General features: G+C 44.7%; 1 protein-coding gene across 2 annotated transcripts in view; it reads right to left on the reverse strand.

The window, feature by feature from the left end:
• Window positions 1-27,707, reverse strand: part of TYR (tyrosinase) — a 175,936-nt gene that overhangs the window by 81,474 nt on the left and 66,755 nt on the right. For both annotated transcript variants that reach the window (XM_069639434.1, XM_069639435.1), the window contains exon 2: window positions 11,724-11,940. In XM_069639434.1, coding sequence (XP_069495535.1) covers window positions 11,724-11,940 — 217 coding nt within the window. The remainder of the gene's footprint in view (window positions 1-11,723; window positions 11,941-27,707) is intronic.

Below are 27,707 nucleotides of genomic sequence, written 5' to 3' on the forward strand. Positions count from 1 at the left end.
CAAATAGGCTAGCCACCATCTCGAATCACTTTCTAGAATACTCTGTTAAGAGGGTAGGCTCCAACTACTGCTTTTGAATCCTGTCTATGGCTGGAGGTCTCCCCCATGAGGTTGTGTTGGATGTTTCTAACTTAGAAGGTCAAGGTAGATGCTAAGCTCTCTTGAGGAGTGGTGCAAGGGGGATGGGATTGTAAAATAGTTTTTCCTGCATGTGGTTTGATGTTTGTATTTCTCCCTTTGGTTTCACTGGCAGGAGTAGCTTCAGTTAATTCTCCTACCCACTTGCTGGTGGCTATAAGGGTGACATGAGCCTTGACCTCTTGCCAGTATTCCCAGGTGTGAATGAAGTATATTTCTCACTAGGTGTCAAAGTGCTTCACGGCTGAGGGTAGATCTTTCCTCTCCCCTTCTGGGTATTACATTGGAGAAGAGTGCAAGTTCTCCATGACCGTCCTCTTTGGTGAGTACAAAACCTCTGTGGAGTGCTCAGATCCTCCCCATAATCCGCCTGCCCCAAGTACATACATGCATTTTTCAAGTCCTGTAAAGGTTTGCACTCTGTGGAGGAGTGTGATTATGAGAGGTGTGGTTCTCAGACTGGTTTGTTAGCTGGCTGTGGATACATTTAAGCATGGACTATGTTCTCAGAAATCCCTTCTGACTTTAGGGACCAGACTAGATTTGTTCCATAGTACTTTTTCTTCAGTATTCATAGTGGAATCACCCAGATTGTGTCAACGTTTCTGTTCCAAAACAAAGGAATTCTGAGAGATTTAGACATTGAGGGCTAGGTATACCGTAACAGGGAGAGTGACATAGCCTTGGAATAATAATGAATGGGGTACAACTGTCTTAGAAGATCTGGAGATTACCACAAGGTTACATCATCACTGTTCATAATTACACTTTTTTCAAATTCAATTTGACCATCTCATTCAGACATTCCTTATGTTGACATACAAAAGACACCTTGGTTGTGTTGAGAGATCACTGAACAAAATGGTCCATGCATTGGCTACAATATCTGGAATAGTTGTTAAGATTGATTCTCAATATTATTGGACCATAAATATGCAACATTCGGGGAGGGGGAAATAGGAGGGATAGGGAAAAAGACGGTGCACGGGATAGAGAGGGCGCTCATGGGGGGGAGAAAAGGTGCACAGGGGGGGGAGAAAGACGGTCCAATTCTTGGATTTTCAAGGAGGTAGAATTTTCAAGTAGAATTGCTGCAGGAAGCATACAATACACTTGCATCACTCCTAAACATAAAATACACCTCTTTCCAGTCCACACTGTGCAATAGGGAAGGAGTAAATCTTGTAACCTGCACACATACGCTAAGAATCGTATTGTGGGTGCCACTCTTAATAGACATGGATCTATCACATTCTATCGCATTCCCCATTTCACCACATCTTCTAGATTTACATTTATTAATGATGGGATAGCCTCCCATATTACCGGTGTTCCCCCACTGCTTCCCCATTGTACTCCCTACCTGCCCCCTTCCCCTTTTACTGCAGTGAAATACCATGCAGAAAAATAAATTGTAAGGCCTGAGAGGGGGGGGGGATACATTGACATTTACGGGATGAGCGTCCTCAAATAGCTTCATTTGTACAAAACAGCCTCTGCAGCAAGTTCTACATTGCGGAAGGCCAAGACTTCCTTTCTGCGACTTTCCTGTGATTTTCTGGTGAGGTGACCAAGGCTGAGTAGAGGGCCTCTGTTCTCTCTGGCCTTTGAACCTGGAGAAAGTGCTCTTTTGAGACAATGCCTAGCTGCGACTAGCACTCAACTGGCAGGGGTGTAGGTGTGGGAAGACTGCAACACACAGCTTTTCTACCTCTCTACGGTCGACAGCAGGTCCTGTGTTCTAGCTGAGCTTGGTTGGAACCCAAAGAAGGGCTCCACTGTGATAGGGACTAGATGTCACTACAAAGATCATGCAATAACACGGATTTTGCAAGACTGCACTGGCGTATTCAGCAACTCGCCTATGCTGCTACGTGGTTCACTCACTGCCGGAAACCCAGTACACTCAGTGCTTAATTCGTATAAAATAAGGGACAGGTTTGAAGGCATCATGAAGCAGACACAGGCAACAGGTTCAAGTTTGGGCCACAAAGGTTTTATTAACTTGAAATCCAGGATTGGATAAGGCCCCACAGAGGCCTTTATCCACTACACCGCTAGGGATTATAATTATTATTTTTAAAGGCACTCCAGGGCCTTGCATGTTCCAGCGTCCCTGCACCCCATCAGGGTACATGCTGAAAAATGGGTGGGGCTTACCAGTGGGGTATTTAAGGAAGTGTGTGCGAGTGTGCAAATATGGTTTAGTTGGGCGAGGACAGAAGGCGATGCAGGAGGTCTGTGAGACCAGTGTAGGATTGCAGAGGATATTGTTAAGGAGGGGGACTGACAAGTGTTTATATGAAAGAGAGAAAGAGAGAGAGAGGGGGAGAGAGAAAGAGAGAGAAAGAGAGAGAGAAGTATAAACAGGTAGAGGTAGAGTAGGAGTAGTTGAGTGGGGGCAGTAGTAGAGGTGGAGGTAGTAGTGGCTGAAAGTAGAGTTGGTAGGTGGTGGGAGTAGCCAGCACAGGACATTAGTGGTAGAGGGGGAGGTTGTAGTAGAGTCTGAGCAGAGCACCATATCCCTGAGTAAATGGGAAGGTAGTAGAGAGAGATAGTGGTAGGAGCAGAGTGGGAACAGTAGTCATGCTCATAGCGAGAGGAACAACAGTGAGTGGGAGAATATGAGTAGATATTGGGATAAAGGAGTTAGCATTAGAGGAATGGTATGAGGTGGAAAACGAAAATGAGAGGAAGAGGAGTAATTGGAGGTACCAGTGGGAGTAAGAAAAGAGTGGGAAAGGAAGTAAGATCGAAGGGTGGAGTGTGAGGTTTGCAGGACAGTGATGTGGTGGGTGGAGAACGGTTAGAAGGTTCAGTATAGTGGAGGGATAGGAACGAGAGGCCGTGAAAGGAGTGAGCGTGATGTTGGGCAGGGTCAGACTGGGTCATAAAATTTGCTTTGGGCACCAATGACAAAGTGGCCCATAGTTGCAAATGACTATTAATTCCTTTTGCGACACTGTTTGAATAGGACCAAAGGGGGAGTTTATTATGAAATGTGATGCAAATTGTGCATTTTAGAGATAGTTTTTCTATCAACACTGTTTAAACAATGAGCTGCACAGGGAAGTACCTCATCAAACTGGACCACATTGGCCAAAAAAAGTGGCCCACGTTGACCAAAAAACAATACTAATAAAAACAGACACCTTTCCAACACCAGCATTTTGTGTTTTTAGTTTGGCCCTGGGCCTATTGCCCGATAGGTCAATCCGAGCCTACCGCTGGGTGAAAGAAGGCACCATTCTCTATTCCTGAAGAGGCTACCAATGATAGGAGACGGAAAGTTAGAGGTGCCCTACGGAGACAAATAGCCAGTTATAGATAGAAGAACGTAGTGATTAATAGCCCGGTATGTACATCTGGGGTTCGGACCCCAGCCCGGTAAGTTGAAAGAGGAAAGTGCCGGCCCTAGCACCAAAGTTCCCAGCACCCAGTAGTCCCAGAGCAACCTGAAGAGGAAAAGAAACCAGTCATTCTGATAATTAAGCTTAATAAACACCCTTGGAACTTTGGAGTCGGTGTAGTTTCTTGTTGTGGGCAACCCCATCATGATAAAATAATCGCATCTGCTGACTGTGGTGGTGACTGTTAGGCACGGTTTTCATAAATTTGAAAATCATTCTGACCTGTGTCAATCCCAGAATATTTTGCTTGGACTTTGTAATAATGTGTCCTTGTACCTAGGTGAAGGGGAAATATTTTCCTGTCTCACCTAGTCTTTTACTCTTTTTATGTTTCTCCATAGTGTGTGATTGAATATTTTTTCCTATAACTGTGGACTAACTGTAAAGTACTATGGCAGCACACAACATTTTAAAAGGAGTGGTTTTCTTTAAATTTTTCTTTAATGTACTTGGAGGAACTACTGTTCCCAAGAGGGTAAAGTGGGATTTCCATGCACTTAACATTTTATATAGTGAGCCAGCACAACCCACCTTATGTGGAGTGCTGGAGAGATACAAGGTATTCCCTTGCTTACTTACCTGGTCATATTTGTGTTAAAATTACAGGTTTAAATGAATGGCCAGTGGCAGTGAAACTACTTTTATGACTTTTAGCCATTATTATTCGCAGGCTGTCAAATCAGCCACAGGAATGCACAGGAGGGCCACCAGTCTGCTAGAATGGTGGGCTCCTTTTTTGGCCATTTCTTGTTTCTTTTTTGTTATTTGGGTCTTCTTCTGCCATTGTGGGTGGGAAAGACCCTGGTTGAAGTTTTGTCTTCAGCAGGAATCCTTTGTATTCCCCGCAGATGCGCCAGAGTATCTCAGAAGACAGGAAGTGACAGAGGAGTCTGAAACACTGCAGCCCTTTGTCTTTCACCTTGCCTGAAGGAACCAGTTCCCACTAGGGGGGTTGGCTGCCCTGATTGGACAGCCAGAACACCCATTTCTGTAAACTGCAGGTAGAGTTTGCTGAACTTGTTCTGTAGGTCCTGATAAATACGTATATCCTGGAAGCTGTTGACAATGCAACTACTGGAACAAAATTCAAAGAGGAGGATTAAGAAACAACGGTGGTAACCATTTCCAGCGACCGGAGAGCCTGCTATGTAACCGGAGTCAGATGTAACCCCTCCTTTCAAGCAACCTGGGTGTCCCGAATGCGATGACTCCTATCCAGAGGCTATGAGATCCATTAGTCCTGAGAAGACCTCCAAAATGAACCATGGGTCGGTCTTTAGGTGTTGTGTGTTGTTTCCTAGTTTCAATATCGAGAAATGAATTCTTTGGGACTTAACACTCCTGGGGTTTTGAGCATTTTTAAGATACTTTAGAGCTCTGAGAATAATGTATCAATTTTAAGAAAACAAAAAGGTTGTGGTTTGGCCAGCACAGTAGAAGCTCTCAGTGGCACACCATAGTCTTTCTATTGAAATCAAAGCCTGTCACTACTTTGGGCTTTGATTATAAATAAATTGGTTAAAAAAGGGCTTACGGTGCAGATCAAAAGATAGAAAGTTAATGTTATTGCCAGCTCACTTTAATTATCATCACTGCTTTAGGACGTTGCATATACGCATAACAATTATGAGCACATTTGCCTCTTAGGCTGAAGGCACGGAAAAGGCAAGTACATCTGTGCGTGTCAGTGCTGCAATCATGCTGTAAGGAGTTATACAGTGAATCCTGTGTGGATTGCAGTCGATATTAACAATGATTTGAATGAGGAATTCCCAAATGGGCCCAATGGGGAATGGGCACTAACTGTTCCGCCAAACCCATGATCCAGCGCTAAGGGGGTTTGGCGGTAGGGCTAATAGTGCCGGCGGTAATAGCACCAGCGTTACCGCCCAACTCATGATGAGGCCCACAATCTCTTGTCAAACGAAGCCTGGAATTATTAATAGTTACAACTTAGCTTTTATTTTGGAAAAGTGGTTGACTAAGAACTCTGGCCCGGTGTTTGCCCTTGCAATACCACCAGGAATTTGTATTTGTATTTATTAAATGTATCAACTGCCTTTCCCCAAAGGTGCTTAACAAAAAACAAATACAAAATACACAATAAAGACAAAAGAAGATAGAGTTTCAGTTTGGTCTCGGGAGGATAGCTCAGTGGCAACGTGCTCGCCTTAGAAGCAAGACGACACGAAGCAACACAGGTTCGATCCCAGGGTCTGCGCTTAGAAACTTCTGGGTATTAAGCGCATTATAAATAACCCATCATACCATATCATAACATTAGTCTGAAAAATATGAAGAGACGAGAAGCAACAAAGTCAAAGAGGAAGAGCGTCCCAGTGTTTGGGAGGCAAGAGAGAAAAAGAACGGAAATGAGATGAGGCATAACGGGGCTTAGGAACAGTCAAGAGAAATAGATTCTGAGATCGCAAGGGGCATCAGGGGACATGGATTGAAGGTAGAGAGGAAAGGGAAGGGCAAGCCAGGCCATGGGTGCATATAAAGACAATTAAAAGAAAGTGATACAAGAGATGGGATTCAAAAGGAAGTAATGAAATTGAAATTAAGGAAGATGTAATAGAGGTCAAAGGAGAAAAGAAAAAAAAAAGAAGGTGACAGAGGAGTTGTAAATGGAACCAAGAGGTAAGAGATGACAGGCAGGGAGACTGAGAAATACAAGATGAACAGTAGTCAATACCGGAAAAGTTTAAGGCTTGAAAATAAAGATAAGCACGAGCACAGCGAATGTTAAACAGAGCATAGTGGCATGAGCGGGCAATAGAGGAAATATGGAGAGAAAAAGAGAGGGACGGAGCAAAGATAATGCCCAAATTGCATGCTGGAAGTGAAAAGAAAAGAGTGCCTTGTGGAAAGAAAAGGGGGGGTGGAGTAGAAGGAATAGTATAAGATGGGTAAAACAGAATCTCTGTTTTTGAGGGATTAAGATGTGGAAAATTAGAAAACATCCAGTTATGGATAGCTAAAAGACAGAATTAAAATGGAATACGTCATCATCCTAATCAATCTGGTGGTGGTATGGAAAAGATTTTGTGTGTGTCCTTTTCCGTTTTCTCTTTCTTTTCCAAATCTGTAAACTGTGGAATGGTTGATGGTGCATTTTACTATACCCCTAAGTGTTCGATCAACTTTCTACTGATTTATCATCCCCCAGGTCCCGGCCTTATGTTTATTTCTTGGACATTGGTATAGCATCTATTCACAAGTGTTCTTCAGGTGCCACAAGACAAATTAGGGGACGGGAACATAGGAAGAACAACAAACGGTTATATTGGCCTTGTGGCAATCCTGTCGTGCACGTGCAAGAACGAGGTGCAGGGGTAGAGGGTAGAGTGAGATGTGACGTGCCCTAGCTAGGGGGTTGGGGGATATGTGCTGGGGGGCAAAGAAAGGCAAGTTCTGCGGGGACCAGGTTAGGGCTAGTCCGGAGAAGGGAGCCCAAAAGGCAGTGCAGGCAAGGGATGCGAAGGGGACTAGTAGTGGGGTGGTCTGTCCCCTGAATAACTCTGGAGGGGCCAGGCCCCAGTCACAGCGGCAGAGGGAGCGTTAGCGTGGGACGGGAGAGGGAAGGAAGAGGAGAAAAAGGAAAGTATTGAGAAGTTTCCGGAACTTAAGAAGATCCAGCTCAAGCCTGGGGGCGAGGGGGAGGTCGCTCCAGAGGGCGGACCCTGATGAGGAAAGGGATCTAGCTCCCACTCTCGAATTGGAAAAGCGTTTGACCTGAAGAGAGTTGGAGCAAGAGGACCAAAGTACTCTGGCAGGGAGGTATTTCGGGAGAGGACTCGAGAAAGAGAGAGGCCCCAGGGCCCCGAAAGCCTTGTTGATGATCCAGAGAGTCTGGAATTTGATCCTTGCATAGTTCGAGCTGGCTTTGTAGCCAAGTAGTCAGTGTTATGAGGCCTTCTAATGATTTCACTATCAAGGAGAGCCAGGACTGATTATTTTCCTGCCACAGCACACTTGCTAGATAACCTTACAACTTAGACTTGCAATATTGTGCTAGGAGCATGACTCATCAGGCAATACTCATAAGTGTTTACAGTTGCAATGGAATTAGAAAAGATTAACTAAACCGTTTCAGATAGTCTGCCCTTAACATAGACTGGCCATTTAGCTATCATGTTTTGTGTCATGCTCTCCATAGATATTCTATGTTCCATAGAAGTTCCTTACTTCCTTGCTGTAACTATGATTTGGAGAGTTTTGCCGAAACCCTTAAAAAAATAAAAATCAAAGCCTATGACTCTTAACCTCCATTCCATTATTGCATAGGACAGTTATTATTATGACTGGATTTCAGAAGCCTCCAATTCCAAAGTGCATGACAGCAAACAAAAAGTTGAAACCTACCAACTGATTTGAACCAGAATTGAAAGCGATGAAAAAGCACAAGAAGAAAATAGAAAGTACTTGGCTATTAACCTACAACAATGATCTCAAACTAATATATGGTGTGCTGATAACAAATTGATAATTATAAAAATGCTATCAGACCTGCTAAAAAACGTGTTATGCTGAATGGCTAACCAATTCCCATTACATACAGCATGAGATGGCTGCTATTCCAAGCGAGCCATATCCTGCTCATTCTAAAGAAATTCCAGCCTTCACTGGATTCTGCAACCAAATCTCCACATTTTTTACATTACAGATTTGAGATATTCAAAAGACATTAGAACTAAGATGAGTGGAGCTTCTCCTTCCAGCCATGACTTTCCCTGTTCAAGAAAGCTCTGTTGAATTGTGCTTAAAACTATCGAAATGTATGCCAGTGCCAGAGCAGGGTATTATTGCCTGGGTATCTAAAAATGTAATCTGAATCACCTTTATAAAACTCATCTCTACTCATTATTACCATACATCTATCCGAGCCCTAGCACATTTGTGATAAGTTCCTTAATGACTATCGGTATGAGCATCCAGCAAACAAGGGTAAGGCGCTAATTTGGAAAAAAAACATATTTTGACCCTTTAAACAATGATACCTTGCGTCTTATCTCGTTGCATGAAATTCAAGTTTAAAAAAAAAAGAGAAAGAGCTATAGTTTAATACCTACAAACATTCATCCAGACACAGAATTAACTACCAAGTGGGTAGTTGGCCCACTAGGGCTACAGGATAACTTCTAGTCTGCGTGTGGATTACTTCAGATGTATGATGGAGGAGGGCTGTGATGCAGCTTTGCTATTATTAGATCTGTCAGCACCGTTTGACAATTATGAGGTACTTAAATACTGGCTCATGCAAGCTGGAAATGTAATGGACAGTGCTGGATTGGCTCATCACATTTGGATCTGATCGCCACTGTCATTGGCTTGGAAGCCTCTATATCCTATCCTCTGGACTGCACCGGGGCTCTGCCCGCGCACTGCTTTTATTCAGAATCAATGTGCAAACATTGGCAAAATGTACAAAATGTGCTTGCAATTCTTCTTATGCTGACAACACCTATATCCTCCTCGGTAGGATGTCCTTTCATCACCTGCAATTGCAAAGAAAGGCCTTTCAAAGTGTATATTATTACAGAAAATGTTCATCAAATTGTTTAGGGGGGTGGGAAAGAGCAGAGAAATGTAAAGATGTGTGGAGGAGGGTGGTTGGGGGAGTAAACCCCCAAACCTCCCCAAAATATGATATGATTGGGTATTTATAACGCGCTTAATACCCAGAGGTTTCTAAGCGCGGAACCTGTGTTGCTCTGTGTCGTCTTGCTTCCAAGGCAGGCACATTGCCGCTGAGCTATCCTCCTGACACCACGTGTGTGAACGTTTTTGTTAGAATGTACACTTTCTTCTAATGACTGCTGTAATTGCAGGAAATGAAAGAACATGGAAGCATCCTCCTCCATTTGGAAAGAAATATGCATGCTTTGGCTAGTCACTGTTTTTACTGCCACTGAAGGATTAATGAGTGAGGCGAGAAAACCAAGCTCCTTATTATCGGTTGATCAAGTGATCAAAGGAACCAAGTCATCTGACCACCTTTGATTGTTGTTATCTGCCCACTTCCCACGTCTAAGTTAAAAATCTGAGGTTTAAAATAGACAACACTCTTTTCGACAATTGCCCAGATTGCATGACCCCCCCAGGGTAACTTTCACCAGCTTTGGATCCTATGGAAGGTGTGACTATTTGTGTCACCAGGATATCAATCTTTGGTAGCTACAGCTCGAGTTTATGTGAAATTGGACTATGGTAAGGCCCCCTATCCTGGTCTCCAGCTACATCTGATCCACCAGCCACAATTAATCCAGAACAGCTAGATTACTCACGGATGTGGGCCATAGAGAACATGTTACTCCAGTTATTAAGTAGCTATGCTGGCTGCCGGTGCATCAAATGATCTTCTTTAAAAAGGTTTTGCATTATTCATAAGTCCTTTTATGGCCAGGAACAATTTTTCGTTTTGAATAAAATAAAGCATTACAGTCTGACTCATGATGTCGGGTCTCCACTTCCACATTCCAAGATTTCAGGGAAAAGAAGAGGAGGGACTGCCCAAAGAAATCCCCTGCCTTGGGACCGTCCTTGCACTATCCTTGCGATCCATGACCAGCCATCTCCAATTTATAAAAGGGGTGAAGGCATGGCTTCTTCCTCAATGTCCTCCTCTGCAGAACTCTTTCAGTCCCAGTGCTAAGAGGCCTCGGGTTCAGTGTAGGCGCTATGCGCACTTCCAAAACAAATCAAATCAAGTCAAGTCTCCTTCATTTAGGCATACAAATGCACTTGCATATGGAGCGGAGGCACAATGGCCAGTGGAATAAATTAAACACCAATATATTGAGAAGGGGTGTCACTGAAGATGACACGATCTGTGTTAACATATGTCAACACAACTACTGTGGTAGGCTTTGGTTGGAAAGAAATGCTCTGATAACAAATCTTTTGAGAGAGGTACTATTCCTGTGTTTGCTTGGTGTAAATGGCCATTTTCTAAAGCTATGAGGAAGTTGTACAGATAAGCAGAGAAACTGTTTTTGGTAATGCTTGTGTGTATATGACTTGACAGGTATTCAACAACTGCATCGCCCTCTCTCTGCCCCTTCCCCATCCCTACTGATACACCCCAGTTTTACAGGTTTGATAGTAGGATACCTATGTGTCATTTACAAGTTTTACTACTTACTTTCCCTAATCCTGTGATTGCATTTTGAACAGACCCAAATTGTACTGTGCCTAAATGCACATAAATGGCCAGCCTAGCTAAAGGGGCAAAGCTTATAATACATTGCTAACCTGGCTCCTCAGCCGTACAGAATGACCAAATAATTAACATAGCAATTCATTAACACGGTTAGGCCATTCCCTGCACCCACCCCCAGCCCTAATCCCTTCCTTCAAAACTTTCCGCCCTCTCGCCCTAATCCCATCCTTCAAAACTTTCCGCCCTCTCGTAAAACCCCCGTATGTTATTAACTCTTGCCATTTCTTCTCCCCAAGCTGCCAGCCATTCTTCTTCACTACCTCCTCCCCTTTCTGTACCCCCTAGCTAGTCGTCCGAACAGCACCAACTACCCTACCCTCCTTAATGCCTTATCAAATCTAAACCTTCCCCCAACCATTCCTTGAACTGCCAGTGCCCCGAGCACCTCGTAAAGCAAACTCCATTAATCTTCACCCAACCACATACACATGTACATACCAACATCCCACCTAAGCATGAAGCCAGAAAAACCAGTCACCTAAGCAACGAAAAAACCCTCAGAACAATAACGACCAACCCCCAAATGTTCAGTCCTGTCACACAGAAAGCACTGCAATGCCCTTGTAAACCTTACGTACCCCCTATACAGCTCGATCCTTTGCTTCCCTCAGAAAACCCTGCACCAAGACGGGCCACAAATTTATTATTTAGGGTGGGGGGCTGGCGACACAACACAGAGGCTGCACAGACACCAACTGTTCTGGAACCATCACCCGCCTGGATAATATACCCAGGACCCCCTCTGCCCCATCCAAACTCACTGCCCCCTGCAGCGCCCAAATCTTCCCGGGGTGCAACGCTTTTGCGTGCCCACAGGGACAGCCCCCTGGGGAAACAGGCTCACAATCTTTAAAAGGATTATAGCGCACGACTTCTACCCAGCAACAATGTGTCCTATGTAAGTCTTTGAAAATGGCTTTCAAAAAACATTAACGCATACAATAGCTTACCTTCTAATGTGTTTCTGAAACTCATATTGGCCGATCTGTCCATTGGTTCGGTTTCATAGTCTGTGAGACTTACACAAAATTCCACCTCTGCTGAAGTTGGGAGCCTGGCAACTCTGCTCTTGTCGTGATTGCCGGGGTTACGTATTATGGGCCCTTCGTCTGTGGCATTGCATATAATCTGGAGATTGTTGTACTCTTCTGGTTTGCTGCAAATAATCTGAAACAAAGATGTATTGGATAAAGTCAGAATGGTTTTTAATTTAGATGGTCGAAATCAGATGGGCAGGGTTGTAAGAATAAATACATCACAACAACTATTCCAAACTAATACATGGGATAATACACACAAGCTTAAAAAAAACAAAACAATAGCAGTCAAATGTCATAACTATTCCCAAAGCAGTTTAGCATTTCGGATTTAGCATCCAGCACGTCATTGAATTTACAATATATACACATGTTAACCAGATCTATTCCTCATGTACACTTTGAGACATATTGCACTATAGATGCAATCAGTGGTGTATTTAGACTCTGATGCTGTAGGCCAATCTAAATGTATGTGCACCCTTCCCCAACTTTACTCCACCCCTGCCAGACTCTGCACCTTCACCAGAATCTGCCCCTTCAACAGACTGTCCACTTTGGCCAAACTACACCCCTTCTCTCCCATTTTGACTCCATAACAACATAAGGATGTTTTTAAGGCTGTGGGGATTAGAAAGCTATTGCTATCACTCTATCAGTTCAAGCCTGTCAGCTTCTATGTTGTTAGTTGAAAGAGTGTTTTCAGATCTCTGCTGCCCAAGATTTGGAGAAGGCAGTGTGTTCTACAGTGGAGTTCACTAGAGGTACTTGTTAAGGCCAATTGTCTACTTTCGGTTAGGTCAGAAAACAATCTTTTAAAGCAAGCAATCAGTACACAAGCACTCGGTCAACTGGTGGGGTTGGAACAAGGAACTTTGTTTTCAATGCGAATATCTGGTTTCTCACGAGCTGCTTGCTGTCACCCCTTGAGAAGCTCCTAGACTCGTCTGGAATATGAATGTTTCGGGCAACATAACTACATTTCTACCTGCCGTCTTGTCAAATGGTGAGGTTTTCATATGAAATATATGCAAGCGGCACAGGTGCATCTTATAAAAATGTTGGATAAAAAGAACCCAACCTTCTTTTCAGGGTCACATCTCTGGTGTTAGCAGGGGGGCAACATGAAAATAAGGTAAGTTCCCACCTGCTGCAGCCCTTGTACCTCCAATCCCTTGGGCTGGAACTCCATTAATAGATGGCAATTAAAACTGAAATGTGTCACCTCAGTAAATACAGTTGGAGAAGGCTCTTGGAACCTTTGGCTGTACATTCCCACAGTGGATTGATGCATAAAGGTGACCCTGAACATTTATGGATAGGAAGAGGCAGCACTCCAGCCTTCCTCGTAGCTGCGCAGTGCAGGCAGCGGTTATAAGAAAGGAAATGGCATATACGGTTTACATCATTGCCGTTTGGGCCATTGTCCAAAACACCCAACTCTCCAAAAGTAAAACTGAGTAATGGGACGGGTGTTCCAGCACATTGCCTTTGCTTGTGTGGTTTATGCTATTGGTCTTGCCAGCTTGGTTTATGGGGATTTAAAATGTTTGTTATATCATTAGAGTTGGCTGGACTGTACAATACATAGGAACATTTTAAGATGTGGGTGTTCTAGATCTGGATTTCCTGCAGTCGTGTAAGGTGCTGCTTCACAGTAAACGTCCTTCTTTGTATTTAAGATCTAATTCATGTAAATGTTACTTATAAACGCAACTCTTATGCATTGTGTTGCATACTTTCAGTTGGTTCTCCTGGTAGTACCATCGTGCCGGTGACCGCCCTCAAAGACGCATGACAAACCCAGCAAGGATGTCACTTGCCTGCTTGGCACTCGGCAGAGAGTGTAAAGATGGCTGAACCGATATCTTGACTGGGCACCACAAGACTTTCTTCTCTACACCTTGCTGGCTGCACTTTTTATTTTATTGCTTTATTCTAATATTGTTACTGTCAATCCCATGTACTGCACTGTCCCCTCCTCCTAACCCCCCCACACTTTTCACTTCCCGCCACCAGGTCTAGTAAGATCATTGCCTCTGTCTTCCCTCTGTTCCCCCTCCTTTGCCTCATCGCGCCTTGAAACACTTGTGCATAGGCGCGTTATATATGGCGTTATATATGGCTTATCATATCACCTGTTAAATAGTGGGTATCTTTGGTGTTGTAATCGATCATCTGCCCCAGGCCGCCCCACACAGCATGCATGCACACAGTGGAATAAGGCACCAACACATCTGCTCGGTATGGGGTCCCGGGGGCAACAGCTGTCTCGTTCCTCGTTTGTTAAATTGCGCTTGCGCGAGGCAGAACGCAGCTCGCGCATGCGCCCAAACACATTACGCTAAGTAACATCCCTCCTTTTCTTTAAGCAAGAGAAAAAACAACATGATAATAATATAACAACTCAACATGAGTTAGCTTGCACTGCTCTGGACCACTAAGCTTCGGGGTCCATGACATAGTCTCGAAATCAAGCAGGACGCTGTCGCACTTCCTCTCTCGGGTACCTCCTGCTACTCCCTGGGGTCGCCAGTGGCATTTCTCCTGGTGTCGGGCCCTCTTCCCTATCTGGTGTCTCCATTGTCGGGAACCTCTCTGGAACTGACTGCTCAGGTGTCTCTGGTGGGCCATCTGGCAGACTAGCCTCGAGTTTCTTGAAATAAGATACGTTTCTGGTTACAGTCCTTCGTCCATTTACTGCAGTCACCATGGACCCTTTCACATTGGTTACCCTGAGGGGTTGTGGTTCATAGGTGAGGGCCATCTTCCCTTCGGGATATCTGTTCCTGATCAGCACTGTGTCTCCTACCACGATGTCCTTTTCCTGGAGGATCCTCCGCTCGCTCTCTTTTTCATTCCTGGCGTGTCGCTCCTGCCGTACACGTTTGTTGTCAATTACCCCAGGTGCTCTTCCTTCCACCTCTGTTACCAGCCCTCTCGGGCAGCATTTGAACAAGTGCAACACCTGTGGACTGGTGCAGGGTCATCCTGTATTCTCTCAGAAATTCGAAAAGGTTCTGTCGTAACTCCCCTGCCCCATTCAAAGAAATGCAGAAGATTTTGTTCACGGTGTGCATGAACCTCCTGCTTCTCCGTTGGCTCTTGGCCAGAGAGGTGGATACCTCTGTCTTCGAGGTATTTCGCAAATTGATGTCCCTGAAACGGCGGCCCATTGTCCGAGCAAAGTTCCAGTGGGAAACCGTGTGTGGCAAAGATCTTCTCCAGTGCCAAAATGGTGTGGTCGCAGGCTGTCGATTCCACCGACTCGACCTCTGGGTATCTGGATCATTTGTCTACTACAGCTAGAAAATACATGCCCCTTCCTGTGGACCCAAAGTCTGCATGAACGGTACCACATGGCTGCTCGCTTCTCTCCATGGATCTTATTAGGGGGCCCTATCTGCTGGGCTCACCGCTTGGTATGGGACACATCCTCATACAAACTCGTCCACTCGACTCTCCAGATCGGTGAACCATACCTTGGGCCTTAGACATGCTTTAGTTTTCGCTGTACCTTGGTGCCCTTTGTGTGCCAGTTCTAGCACCCTGGCCACGAGGGATATTGGGATGACTATTTGCCCGCTGCGTAAGCTGAGTCCATCCTCAGACACTGAGAGCTCATTCCGGGCTTTCCACAAGGCTCGCATGTCTCTCTGAGCCCCTGCCTCCCGTCTGGAATTATTGACTAGCACGTATTTCCATTCTCTGCTGCCTATGGCTGATCAGATGACCTGAAACACCTCATCGCTTTCCGACGCCGCTACTATCTCCTGATGTGCTAACGCTATCGGCATGGCGGCTTCCACAATGCTGCGAACCATTTCAAGGCTCTCTACCACTTCCACCTTGTCTAGATCGTGGCCTGCAACGAGGTGTCAAGATAGGTAGTCTGCTGGGTTATTGGTGCCAGGCCAGTATTTCAGCTTCACCCCGTACTCGATCAGAAACAACATCCACCGTTCAATTCGAGGGGTGTTGAATGGGATTAGCGGCTTGTGGTCTGTGATGACCACCACCGGTTTGCCTAGTATGTACAGTCGGAAGTGTTTACACACCCACAATATTGCCAGCTCCTCCCTTTCGATCTGGGAATACCTCCTTTCTGTGTCGGAGAGGGCTTTGCTGGCATAAGCAATGGGGCGCATTTGCCCTTGGGCATCGACTTGCAACAATACCGTGCCCAGGCCAACCGGACTAGCATCTATCACAATCTCAGACTCCTTTTCTGGGTTGAAGCATGCCATTGTTTCCTGGTCCGACAGCGCTGCCTGATGTCAGTGAATGCCTTTTGCTCTCTAGCAGTCCATGTCCAAACCACATCATTTTTTGTTAGCGCCCTCAGTGGCTCAGATAGAGATGCCAGGTCTCGAATTAATCTGCCGCAATAGATCACCATGTCCAAAAAGCTTCTAATATCCGCAGGTGACTACAGGGCAGCTGCCTCACAAATGTCACGTAGGGTCTAGAGATATGCCCCAGGTATGGAAGACGAAGCCGAAGAACTCAATGCGGTCCTTGAAAAACTCACACTTTTTCTTGTGTAGTGTAAGGCCCAGGCTATTTAGTCTGTCCAGTGCCTTTTCCAGCCTTTTCATATGGTCAGCTTCAGAGGATGCAGAGACAAGAATATCATCACTCATGTTAATCACTCCCTTCAGTCTGGCTAGGGCTCCCCTGATGACATTTTGGAACACCTCCACCGCTGACGAAACTCCAAAGCTCAACCTCTTGAACTGGTACAACCCTTCATGTCTGGTGAAGGTCGTAATGTAGCGTGACTATGGATATAGCTCTAGTTGATGATATCTCGACCGTAGGTCCAACTTGGAGAACACCTTAGCCCCTTTCAGCTCACCAATGATGTCATCCGAAGTTGGTGTGAGGTGTCGTTCTCTTTTTATGGTGGTGTTGGGTAGGCGCAGGTCAACGCAAATGAGTACTGCTCCGGGCTATTTGGGTTTTGGTGCCACCAAAATCGGGGACACCCACGGGGTAGAACCCTCCACCCTTTCTATAATGTCCATGTCAATCAGCACCTGTAGTTCTTTCTCTACTTGGGCCCTCAGGTGAAACAGTATTATTCTGTGTTTCAGGGCCGTAGGCCTCACTGTCTCATCGATATGTATTCTGATTGGGGCGCCTTTCAGCTTACCCACCCCTCCGAAGAGGTTCTCATACCATTCTAGGAGGCGGTCAACATCCTATTGGTACACCGACATGGTGAAATGGACAAGGTCTAGTGCCTCCAAGGCTTCACAGCTCAAGAGGTGGTGAGGGCTTACATATGTCACGAAGAACCTGGCCTTGATCACGTTTTGTCCATGGGTGACCCGCGCCACAAAGGCACCTTGTATGGGCAAGGGTGTGCTTCCCTGAAGGTGTAGATCCTTGCTCTGGATGTTTTGAGCTTGGGCGGGCTAGGGAGAGCCTCGTAATGATCTGTCGCTAGAACATACACCGACACTCCTGTGTCAATCAAGACTGGCGTCTGGGTGTCACAAATGCTGACCATGCACGTGGGCTGCCTCCTTTTCTTAGCACCTGTGGCGATGTTGGAGATGAAGAATACCTCCTCTTCATCTGCTTCTTCTTCCGCTATGTTGAGCTCTTGTATACCTTGTTCGACAGCTGCTACACTCCTGGATGTTCTGGGGGTTTCCCCCACTCACTCTTGCAGGTCCTCTGGATGTGGTTAGCGGGGCCGCAGCCCTCCATACGCTCGCATAATGCCCTGGCGTACTGCATCTGCCGCACACTCTCGCTTTTGCCGGGCATTCTGCTACATGAGGTAGATCATACCCACAGTATTGGCTTGATTGTGTATTACTGTGGATGGGAGGGCCGTCAGCCCTTTTCTGGCCCCATCGTGACTTGGGAGGAGTTGTCCTACCCGCTGCGAAAGCTTCTTCACTCCTTCCTGGGCAAAGAGCAGCATCCATCTTTGCTCCCCTGCTCTCTGCGAGCTCAAAGGCATGACCAGTGTCCGAAATCTGCACTAGCAATAGGCCGGCTCCCGAAGAACCTGTCTCCTCAATTTTCTGGAGCTGCATCCTTGAATGAGTTGGTTGCGTACCATGCCTTCCTCATTCTCCCACCGGCAGCTGCTGGCCAATTGTCTTAGTCTTGCGCAGATCTGATCTAGGGATTGATCACCCAGCTGCTTATCTGCACACATGATGAATTTGTCATAGTCCACGTTCGCCATGGGCAGGAAGTGATTCTGCAGAGCTAGTTTGACAGCTGCGTAGGTGGTCACCTGCAGGTTTAATGACTCAAATATACAGTGGACTTCCGCCCCTGCTGAATATAACAACGTTGCCACTTTTGCATCATCCTCAGTCTCGCCAGTGGCTCTGAAAAACATTGAGTTTCTTAACCCATAGCAACCGTTTAGGCCCAAGTTTGGACTGGGGCCCTGAAATGCCGAATTCCGGTATGATGGCTGAATCAGCACCTCGACACCAGTAGGAACAGCTTCTCCATAATTCTGTGAGACCACAGTTGCATGAGGGTCTCACTGACCTTTGTAGCATTTATCCGGAGGTGATGGTTCCTGTGTCCATGCTTCCTGATGACCACGTTGTCAAAATTGTCAATGTAACATCTTTTCCCTCTGCAGAATCTTCCTAGCCACGTAGTACAGGCTGTGTAGTAAGGTGTATGAAAACCCCTTCAAATTAGCAAGCTCACGGCCATCGGGTGACTGGCAGCCGTGAAAGTTCCAAAAATTATGCAAATGATGCACACGGACAGCGCACAAGCACCCTCTCGGGCCGCAACCATCGCGTGTGGATATCTAAGATATTGCTGTGTAGGATTCAGAGCTGCGTTGTATGATGGAATGCCTCATCCGACATATGCAACATGTTTATGATCTCGCACACACACACTCACACCACTTCTCGTCACCAATGTTGTAAGCGATCATCTGCCCCAGGCCTCCCCACAGAGCACGCACGTATACAGTGGAATAAGGCACGGACACGTCTGCTCGGTATGGGGTCCCGGCGGCAAGTGCCATCTCAGTTCTCGTTTATTAAATTGCGCATGCACGAGCCGGAACGAGGCTCACGCATGCACCCAAACACATTACGCTACGTAGCATCTGGCACACAGTTTTTGTTCTCTTACCAGTCTATGGTTTTGGGTATCCTTTCACAGGTTTCTTCATGCACTTGTGCATTTAGACTTGCCTTTCACCATCATAACTTATGTATTTTTTTTCATGCTTAAACCTTTTGTGCAGCCACAGACCTACGAAATGTAGGACTGAGGAGGGCAAGTAGTGCTGGCTGCTGAAAATCATTTTAGGGCCACCTGTGGGAATGCTGTGCTTGCCGCAAGCATAGGGATGCCTTTAATATTGCAAAACGATGCATGATTTTTCACCTATAATTTTCTGGAGGGAAATCCCTCATTTTTGCACGGTTTAAAAAATGCATGTCATGTGTATTTAAACATAAAACTGTTTGCTTAGCAAAGTGTATGTGTGTGTGTTGATTAGAAGGAACGTGAGTGAGAATGGGGAGGAGCACCAATAAAACTAATGAGGATCTTACTGTGAGAGTTGTAAGACTGAATCATTAACATGGCACCCCTACAGCAATCTGGCTGGCATAGGCCAGCTAAATATACCATTAAGATTGTTTAAATAAATTGCGATTACCGCCATGTGGAACTGCTCGTTTCTGATTAGAGCATTTTATGAGTCCACCGTTCTACTGAGACTAAAATATGGCCAAACAAAGGTTGTTGTTGTTTATCGAATTTCTCTGGCTGTGAGAAGGTGATAAAGGCTGCAGCTAAAGTGCCAGATCTCAGAGGATGTTGAGTTTATTTAAGAAATAAAAGTTTAAAACGATAATTGCCAACATGTACATGAACCATCTAATACATTAGAGCAGGGTAATGCAACCTGTGGATCTCCAGATGTTTTGGACTGCAACTCTCATGATTCCCACCATTGGATGCGATGGTCATGGTTGATGGGAGCTGTAGTCTAAAGCATATGGCGAGTCAATGGTTGCCGATCACTGCATTAGAGGGTGTAACAAATAAAACATGACAAAACAAAGCTTAATGTCAACTAGGTTATCCCCAAACATTCAGCTATGGATAAAGTGCCTAAAGCACATAATCAAGCTGGTGACACATTTAAACCAAAAAAGAGCACATAATTGTGGTGGCTTTCGCCATACTACTGCAAGCATTGGACAGATCGAAGCATATGAGAATATTATAGGGCAGGCATTGTTACAACATCTAATAAGTTTGTGTCCCTCTCTACAAAAATGGCACAAGAATACAATATTTTTTTTTAAGGGAGGTCAGGACTACAGAGAATGGAAAAGATCACTTCCGTAATCGGAAACAGGAGTCGAACTTGAAAAAGTAAATGAACAGCTAGCTGGGCCAAATACACGCCAGTCACTAGTAGAATTGGGCAGCTAGCAGTAGAACTAGAAAAAGTTGAAGTACCTAATTTACTTAAACAAACTTATGCGAGTCTATATATTTGAAGATCTGCTCTCCATCCTCAACTCTAACATTCCCTCTGTCCTCATCCTTCTCGATCTCTCTTCTGCCTTCGACACGGTCAACCACACCATCCTACTCAACCGCCTCCTTAATACCTGGGTATCACTGATCAGGCTCTGCCCTGGTTGATCTCTTTCCTTTCTGATCGACACTCCCAGGTCCAACTGGGGTCCTTCCTATCATCTATCTTCCCCTCTACCTGTGGGGTTCCCCATGGGGTCTAACCTCTCACCCTGGCTTTTCAACCAATACCTGGCAACTCTTGCCCACTGCATTGCCATTTTTTGCTCAAATTTCCAGTGCTATGCTGATGACACTCAACTCATTTTCCGACTGCCCTCAGCCAGCTCCTCTCCCTCTCTCATCTCTGACTGCCTAACTGCCATTCAAGATTGGTGGGCCGCCAATGATCTTTGTCTGAATGCCAGCAAGATGGAGATCCTCCTTATTAGCACGCCATCTCCATCCTTTTCCCTCACTCTCTGTCCTGCCTCCCTTGGCCTCCTTCTACCCCTACCTGCGAGGCTAAGAACCTCAGGGTCATCTTTGACTCCACACTTTCCTTCTGTGCCCATATCTCTGAGGTCGCTAAAAAGTCAAACTTCCTACTGCACCTCCTCAGAGGTACTCTGCCTTTCCTCTCCTTCCCTCAGAAGCTCACCGTCTCTCAAGCTCCGCTTCTCTCTAGATTGGACTATTGTAACAGCCTCTTTCTAAATCTACCTGCCTCTACTCTCCGCCCTCTCCAACTTATCCAGAACAGGATTGCGAGACTTGTCCTTGGCCTCAAGCCCTGGGATCGTATTGCTGCAGCTCTCACATCTCTCCATTAGCTCCCAGTGGATGCAAGGATTAAATTCAAAACCCTCTGCATTGTCCACAAGGCTTTCTGGGGCCTGGGTCCAAAATACCTTCAGCTATCCCTCCGCAAATACCGCTCCTCTCAAGCTCTTTGCTCCTCTACCGCCAACACCCTCCGGGTCAATCATTTTTCAAAGAAACGAGCTGGGGGTAGATCTCTATCTTCGGCTGGGGCCTCCCTCCAGAAGAGCCTCCCTGCCACTCTAAAACTTGAGGAGAACAATCTCCAGTTCCGGAAGCACCTCAAGACCTTCCTCTTTGCTTCTGACTTCTCTCCACCTCTCCCCTGCTGACCAGCTCTCTCTTGGCACAGTGCACAAGGCCACCCTCTTTCCCCTGGGTCCAGGTACCTGCTCCCCCTGCCCCTCTCCTGCACTGCCTCCTGGCCACCCCTTGCTCTGGTGGACTGTATCTGTACCCATACAGCTACTCCCCCTTTTTTCTTCTTTTCTGCACTTATCAGACTTACCCAGTCCGCGGTCACAAACACAGCACTTGCCACTTGCTGGCTGCACTACCACTGTTTATTGCCTCCGTTTTCTATTTATTTTGATTTATTATTTATTTATCTGCGCTCCTCTGCTCTGCACTTTCCACCCTCCCCCTTCCACGCACTTTTTCCCTTTTCCCTTTACCATGCACTTGCGCCTTCTCAATGTCACTTGGCCTAGTAAGATTGTAGTTGTTTTGTGATCTCCCCCATTACCCCTCCCTTGCCTAGTCACACTCTGAAACAATTGTGTACGAGAATGATACAAATAAAATATCATTAATTTGCATCACCCCATACCGCTGAAGAAAAATCCTGGCCAAGTTTTGGTTTCTGGCGTTTATGCAAAAGAAAGAACAAAGTACAAGAGGAGCCCATTTGCAGGACAGGAGCCCCTTAGCGCTCCATGCAATCCAGACCACGGGTGGGTATAAAGAACCAGTGGAAAGAGAGTCAGGGTTCCTATGCAATGGCCTGAAGACCTACTCTATTTGTGTATAGCTGGGGCCACAAAAATGAACAAGCAGACAGGGAGAAGGAGCTCCAACATGGTGACTGCAGAAGGTGCACACCAAGTGCCAACCGTGGCACGCACAAGTGCCAAACTGCTGCAGCTGCCCTCCATCAACAAAGACTTAAAACAGAGACATTAACTTATCTTAAGGGATACTGAGACATGGTCCTCTAACAGGTAAACACTTTGCAATGCAGGTCACCATCGTTGCGGTAAAGCAACCTTGTGCGGAGAAAGGTGGAGGGGCTTAAAACAAACGTTAAAATCTTCTGTACTTCTGATCAATCCTGTGAGGGGAGAACATGGCCAGATTGACCATAGCCAGACAACCAATCAGAGGAGAGGGCGGGGGATAACATAAAGCTCAGGAAATAGGAAGTGGTGGGTTGTGTGGTGAATCCTGCAAAGTCATCACTGAAACCCTGGTAGTGGTCTCCTCCCATATGGCCAGGGAAAGGCAGCCGCTACATGATCCTGGCTCTGGGGGTGGTATCATGACATTTGTGATGTCATCTTTGATGTCCTGGGTGCTAGTTTTAGCAGTGCACAGTGGTGGCGGGAGTTATGTTTGCTTAGTTTACCATAACCAGCGAATTTCAGGGGTTTTTCGGTTTTACTTGTAACCATAACGTCCCTTTAACAAAGGTTTTTTCATTGAATTTCATAGGTTTTTATTAGTGCAACTTAACCATAACGTCCCCTTAAAGTTTTTCCTATATATATATATATATATATATATATATATATATTTTTTTTTTTTATGTCTGATTGTTTACATACGATGATCGGTGCTAGCACTATGCACTTTAATCCTGACTAACATAGGAAAAAGATTTGATAGAATTGGGAAGTTACAACATATTAAGATGATGTATGGGATACACGAATCATGGGATACAGGACGAAAGATGGCATCCGTTGCTTTTTGCACTATGCACTTTATTGAACATCTAAAGATACTTTACATTTTAGACTGAGCACTATGCACCTTGTACTAAGTAGTTTACAGAGGATGACAGCGGCCAATGTGCTGCACTCTATCCTAAGATACGAACATGGTCCGCCATCTGGATTCAGACTATGGGTTAATAATCTGAGATTATTAAATAAATATCACAGATTAAGACATGGATACACAGCAAAAAGAAGGCTGACAAACTGCTATATTAGCAAGAACAAGACACTAGACAATTGCTTAACCATTGAGAAGGAACGCTGAAATACCATGTATTTTTGCCACTCATCGACACAGGAAATTAAAACATCACGATGACTGCCAATTAATTTGGTTTACAAAAAGGATTGACATACTTTAATAAAATATATGATGTCAACCAAACAGAGATGTAACCAAATCTCCAACATTGGTGAATAAAATGGGCAGTGATAGGTGTTAAAATACAGTCCAAAATGGCCGACAGGAAAATACGCACTATTGGGACAGACTGATTGGTCCTTTCTCTATGTCGAGCCGAAACACACCAGGTATTTTACTGTGCACTTTAGGGGGAGAAAGGTGTTGTGAACAAGCGGCGAGGAAGCCCCAAAAAGTGTCAATGCTTTTGGAATCACTTTGTCACTATGGGAGTACCAGACTTTGTTAGTTTTTAAACATTTTGATGGTTGTTTCGAAGCAGATGAAAAATAAAGGATAGAATGCTTTGGACAACGAATCAGTGTATCTTGTGGATGATTTCTGGCTAAGAAGAGTGCGGCTCACTTAATCTGATTGACAATCGGTAAGGAAGAAAATATATATATTATTGGCATTTGGTTTAAAGAAAGTTAAACATTACAGCTATAAATCAATATTGAACCAAAAACACTAAAAGAAAAGATACAAATTTCACATCTTAACAGGGGGTCCAACCCCCTCCATTTGACTGTTTAGAAGGAAATGTTACTTGTATCTAGGACCTGTTTTCCAACTTAATGTTCTGGCCCTTTTTTCCAAAATCGAGAATACTTCTTTCAGGTACTGTAATAGTGCTAATGTTACAGACACACAATCTACTTGGAGTAAGATGCGCCATCACTCCTCCGCTGATAGTGTAACAGTTTGTGTTAGGAATCTTCCAATACATCTAGTTCTCTGGAGATGCAATGCCGGGCATATTAAAGACAGATGATATAGCGTCTCTTTGTTTCCATTACAGAGTCTGTAGTCATTGTTCCTCAGAATTTTGTCTTTTCTTTCTTCCGTAATTTCTCTAGTTGGCATCACATTCATATGAAATCGTCATACATGGACTTCTGAGTGTACTGCTGGGGAATTTTTCCAAATACCTTGGTACTTTTCCCCTTGGTCTACTTTCCAGACCATGATGTCCATGCAGTTTCACTTTTCTCCCCTTTTCCTGTGTATCTATCAAGTCCTGATCAAATAACTTTCGCTTAACTTTTCTTGGGTTCGTCTTTAGGATGACTTACGAAGTATTCAAATCCTGCAATATTGCAGTGCAGGCTGTTTTCCATGCCACTAACAAAACTTCAGAGTTCTTTTGTAAAGCGCTGTTCAAGACTTTAAATCCTCCTTTCGCTGATCCTATGAGGCATTTAGGATAGAACGATAGTTTTTTCCATACAGTGATGGAATATGAAGATGTTAGGCCCAGCTCGTTGCTAATTATCTGGATTGGCATGCCAGGAGGAAAGGAAATAACTTTTCTCCAAAATAAGCCCTCCAGTCCGGGCTATACCGATGCTGAAAGTGAAAATGAAGCTTCTGCTCCATAAGTCATTATCAGCGCCACTTTCATTCAGTAAAATTCTATCACTGGGATTAGTGAAAATGTACAATGTTTTGCCTGTATTAGGCAGCCCTGGGATGCCAAGTTTATGGTCTTTCTTCCTCTCTTTGAGCATCAGCTGCCCTGTTTATGCATATTCCCAGGTAGGTGATTGCTGATATTTCAATGATCTTTTCTCCCTTTAAATACCACCATACTGTTTTAGTCGAGGTCCTTTGTCCTGTTCAGCCACCCAGGGTCAGGGTTTTTAATTTTGTTTCATTGATTTTTAGGCCATTAGCTTCACCATATGCCTCTAGCGCATTCAATTGTCTTTGCAACCTGCCTGCATTTGATGAAGAAGGATCAAGTCTCTGCATAAAGCAGGCGACCCATAGGCTCCCCTGCTATTCGTGGCAGGAAGCATCTGACCTCCTTAGACGTGCTTTGGATGTCTGAGATAAAAAGATTAAACATAGCTGGAGCTAATGTGCAACCCTGCTTTAGACCTTTCATTGTCTTTATAGGCTCTGACAGGTTACCTTTTTTTCCAATATTACCTGATGTGCAGTATTTGTATATAATAAGATAAGAGCCTCTCTAATGTCCTGAGGGCAATTCCAGTTTTTTATCTTGTCCCAAAGCTTTGGTCTCTCAATGGTGTTGAATGCCTGGGCAAGGTCAATTGAGGCAAGATAAATTTTACTCATACCCTTTGCTCTTGATTTCAGTAAATACATAAGGAAAAGATTTAAAGAAGTCTCAATTCCCTTGACAAAGCATGCCTGCCTTTGATCCTGCTGGTCAACCTTCCGACTCCAATTTGTAAGGGGCTTCAGTATTAGTGCTCCAAATATCTTCCCCATTACATCCAAGAGGGTGATAGGTCTGTAATTACCAGGGTCAGACCTATCGCCCTTCTTGAATATAGGTACGAAAATGGATGCATGCCAGGAGTCCGGGATCACCCATGTTCTTTTAATGTCACTAAACCAGTCACGCATCAGATTAGACAATTGTTCAGGGTCTTTCTTTAATATGCAATTTGTGATACCATCAGGGCCTGCCGCCCTTGAGTTACTTGCCGATTTGATAAGATTCACAATTTCCTCTTTAGCAGTTAGGAATGACAAACCACCCTTCATCCTTTCTTCCTCCCTTGTCTCCTCCTTGTCTGAAGAGAACAGGGAGCTAAAGTGCTCGATCCAGACCTGTACCAGCACTGCGTTCATAATCAGTAATGCCTGCGGGGCATTTATATTATTAAACACCCTCCACATTTCTGAGGTATTTTTAGTCAATACTATGTTCGACATTGTTTCAGTGTCCCATTGGTGCATCAGCCATTTATGGATTTTGATCCAATTTTTATAGCACCATTTTAGCCTTTTCACAGTGACTGTGTCTTTAGAGTCTTCGTTTTGACATTCTCAAAAACGCCATTTTAGCTCTTTTTTCTTCAAGGCCACAGCCTCATCAAAAGTGTGTTGCTTTATAAAATAAGGGTGACTGCCCTTCCCACTAAGTTCTCTAAAGGCCATGCAATTTTGTTGGCCTAAGGAATGTCTGCTATGTGGACGTTCAGTCTGCCTCCCTCCCTGGGGCTCCGTTTGGATTTAAGTCTATTTCTTCCTGTTTCAACATGAAGGTTATCATCCACCTTGACAAAGTTCTTCTACAACCATCTCTTAATTCTCACACTTAGAATTCCGTTGTAACTAGAGTTAGTCATCTGCACCGTCAGGTTACACAAATTTGAACACATAATCCCTGAGGCAAATAAATAATTGAGCATCTTTTTATCACTGTCTCTCCTCCTGGTGAAACTAGCATAGCTATCCCCTTCAATGTGGTCATTAGCAATACGACATGGTTTGTCTTCTAATTCAGTTCTCCATGCAAGGCCTCCGATTTCTTGTGTGGTTGCAGAGGTGGAGGATTACGATATCAACATAGATCCTTCATCAAAACAATGAATATTAAGATCTCCGCATATTGAAATGTATTTATACATACAAGTAAAGAAAACGAAAATCCATCTTGCCCTATTTCTACGAGGGGTTGCCCTACCTCAACAAAAAGACTAAGGACTCCGTCAGGATGTCCAATAAAGTAAAATGTGCACCATCCTGTGTCCAAACCTATTGCCATCCCTTACACTCTGGACTAGGGAAAAACTGGGTATCTTCTTGATCCAGAAGGAGGCGTCTCTCGTTGTGGATGTAGATTCAAAAGTTCAGCTTGTGATGAGAAAACACAATGAATGGTTCTTTAAAAGTTCTTGATGTTGGATGCACTTTCAAACGTATACCAAAAAAGGCACAGTTCCCAAGTATCAGTGGGTGAGGGGGAGCCAGTTAGGGTACATCTTCCCCTGTTCTTTCACAAATATAACATCAAGTCTGGTTCACTATCTTGCAAGACTGGACTGTAAATATTCTTATCACAAAAACACAGTTCCCATGTAACTGGGGGAGTCTCTTCCGCTATTCTTTCTCCAGGCTCACAAATGTAGCATCATGTCTGGTTCACTATCCAGAAGAATTCCCTTTGGCACTGCCGCTTTTTCCTATGGTCTTAGACCAAAAAGTATCCACAACACTCAGTATGTAGTACCCAGGCAGGGTAATTGCTTGTTTTTTTATATTTAATTATACAAAATACACTACTCAAAATGACAAAGTGCCAAAGGGAATTCCTCTCGACCTATTCAATTGCATCTTTGTTCCATTAGTAGCCCTCCTGGGCAGAATATGGTCCAC

Source organism: Ambystoma mexicanum, chromosome 7q (assembly GCF_040938575.1).
Source record: "Ambystoma mexicanum isolate Mex_15411 chromosome 7q, UKY_AmexF1_1, whole genome shotgun sequence".
Lineage (NCBI taxonomy): Eukaryota > Metazoa > Chordata > Amphibia > Caudata > Ambystomatidae > Ambystoma > Ambystoma mexicanum.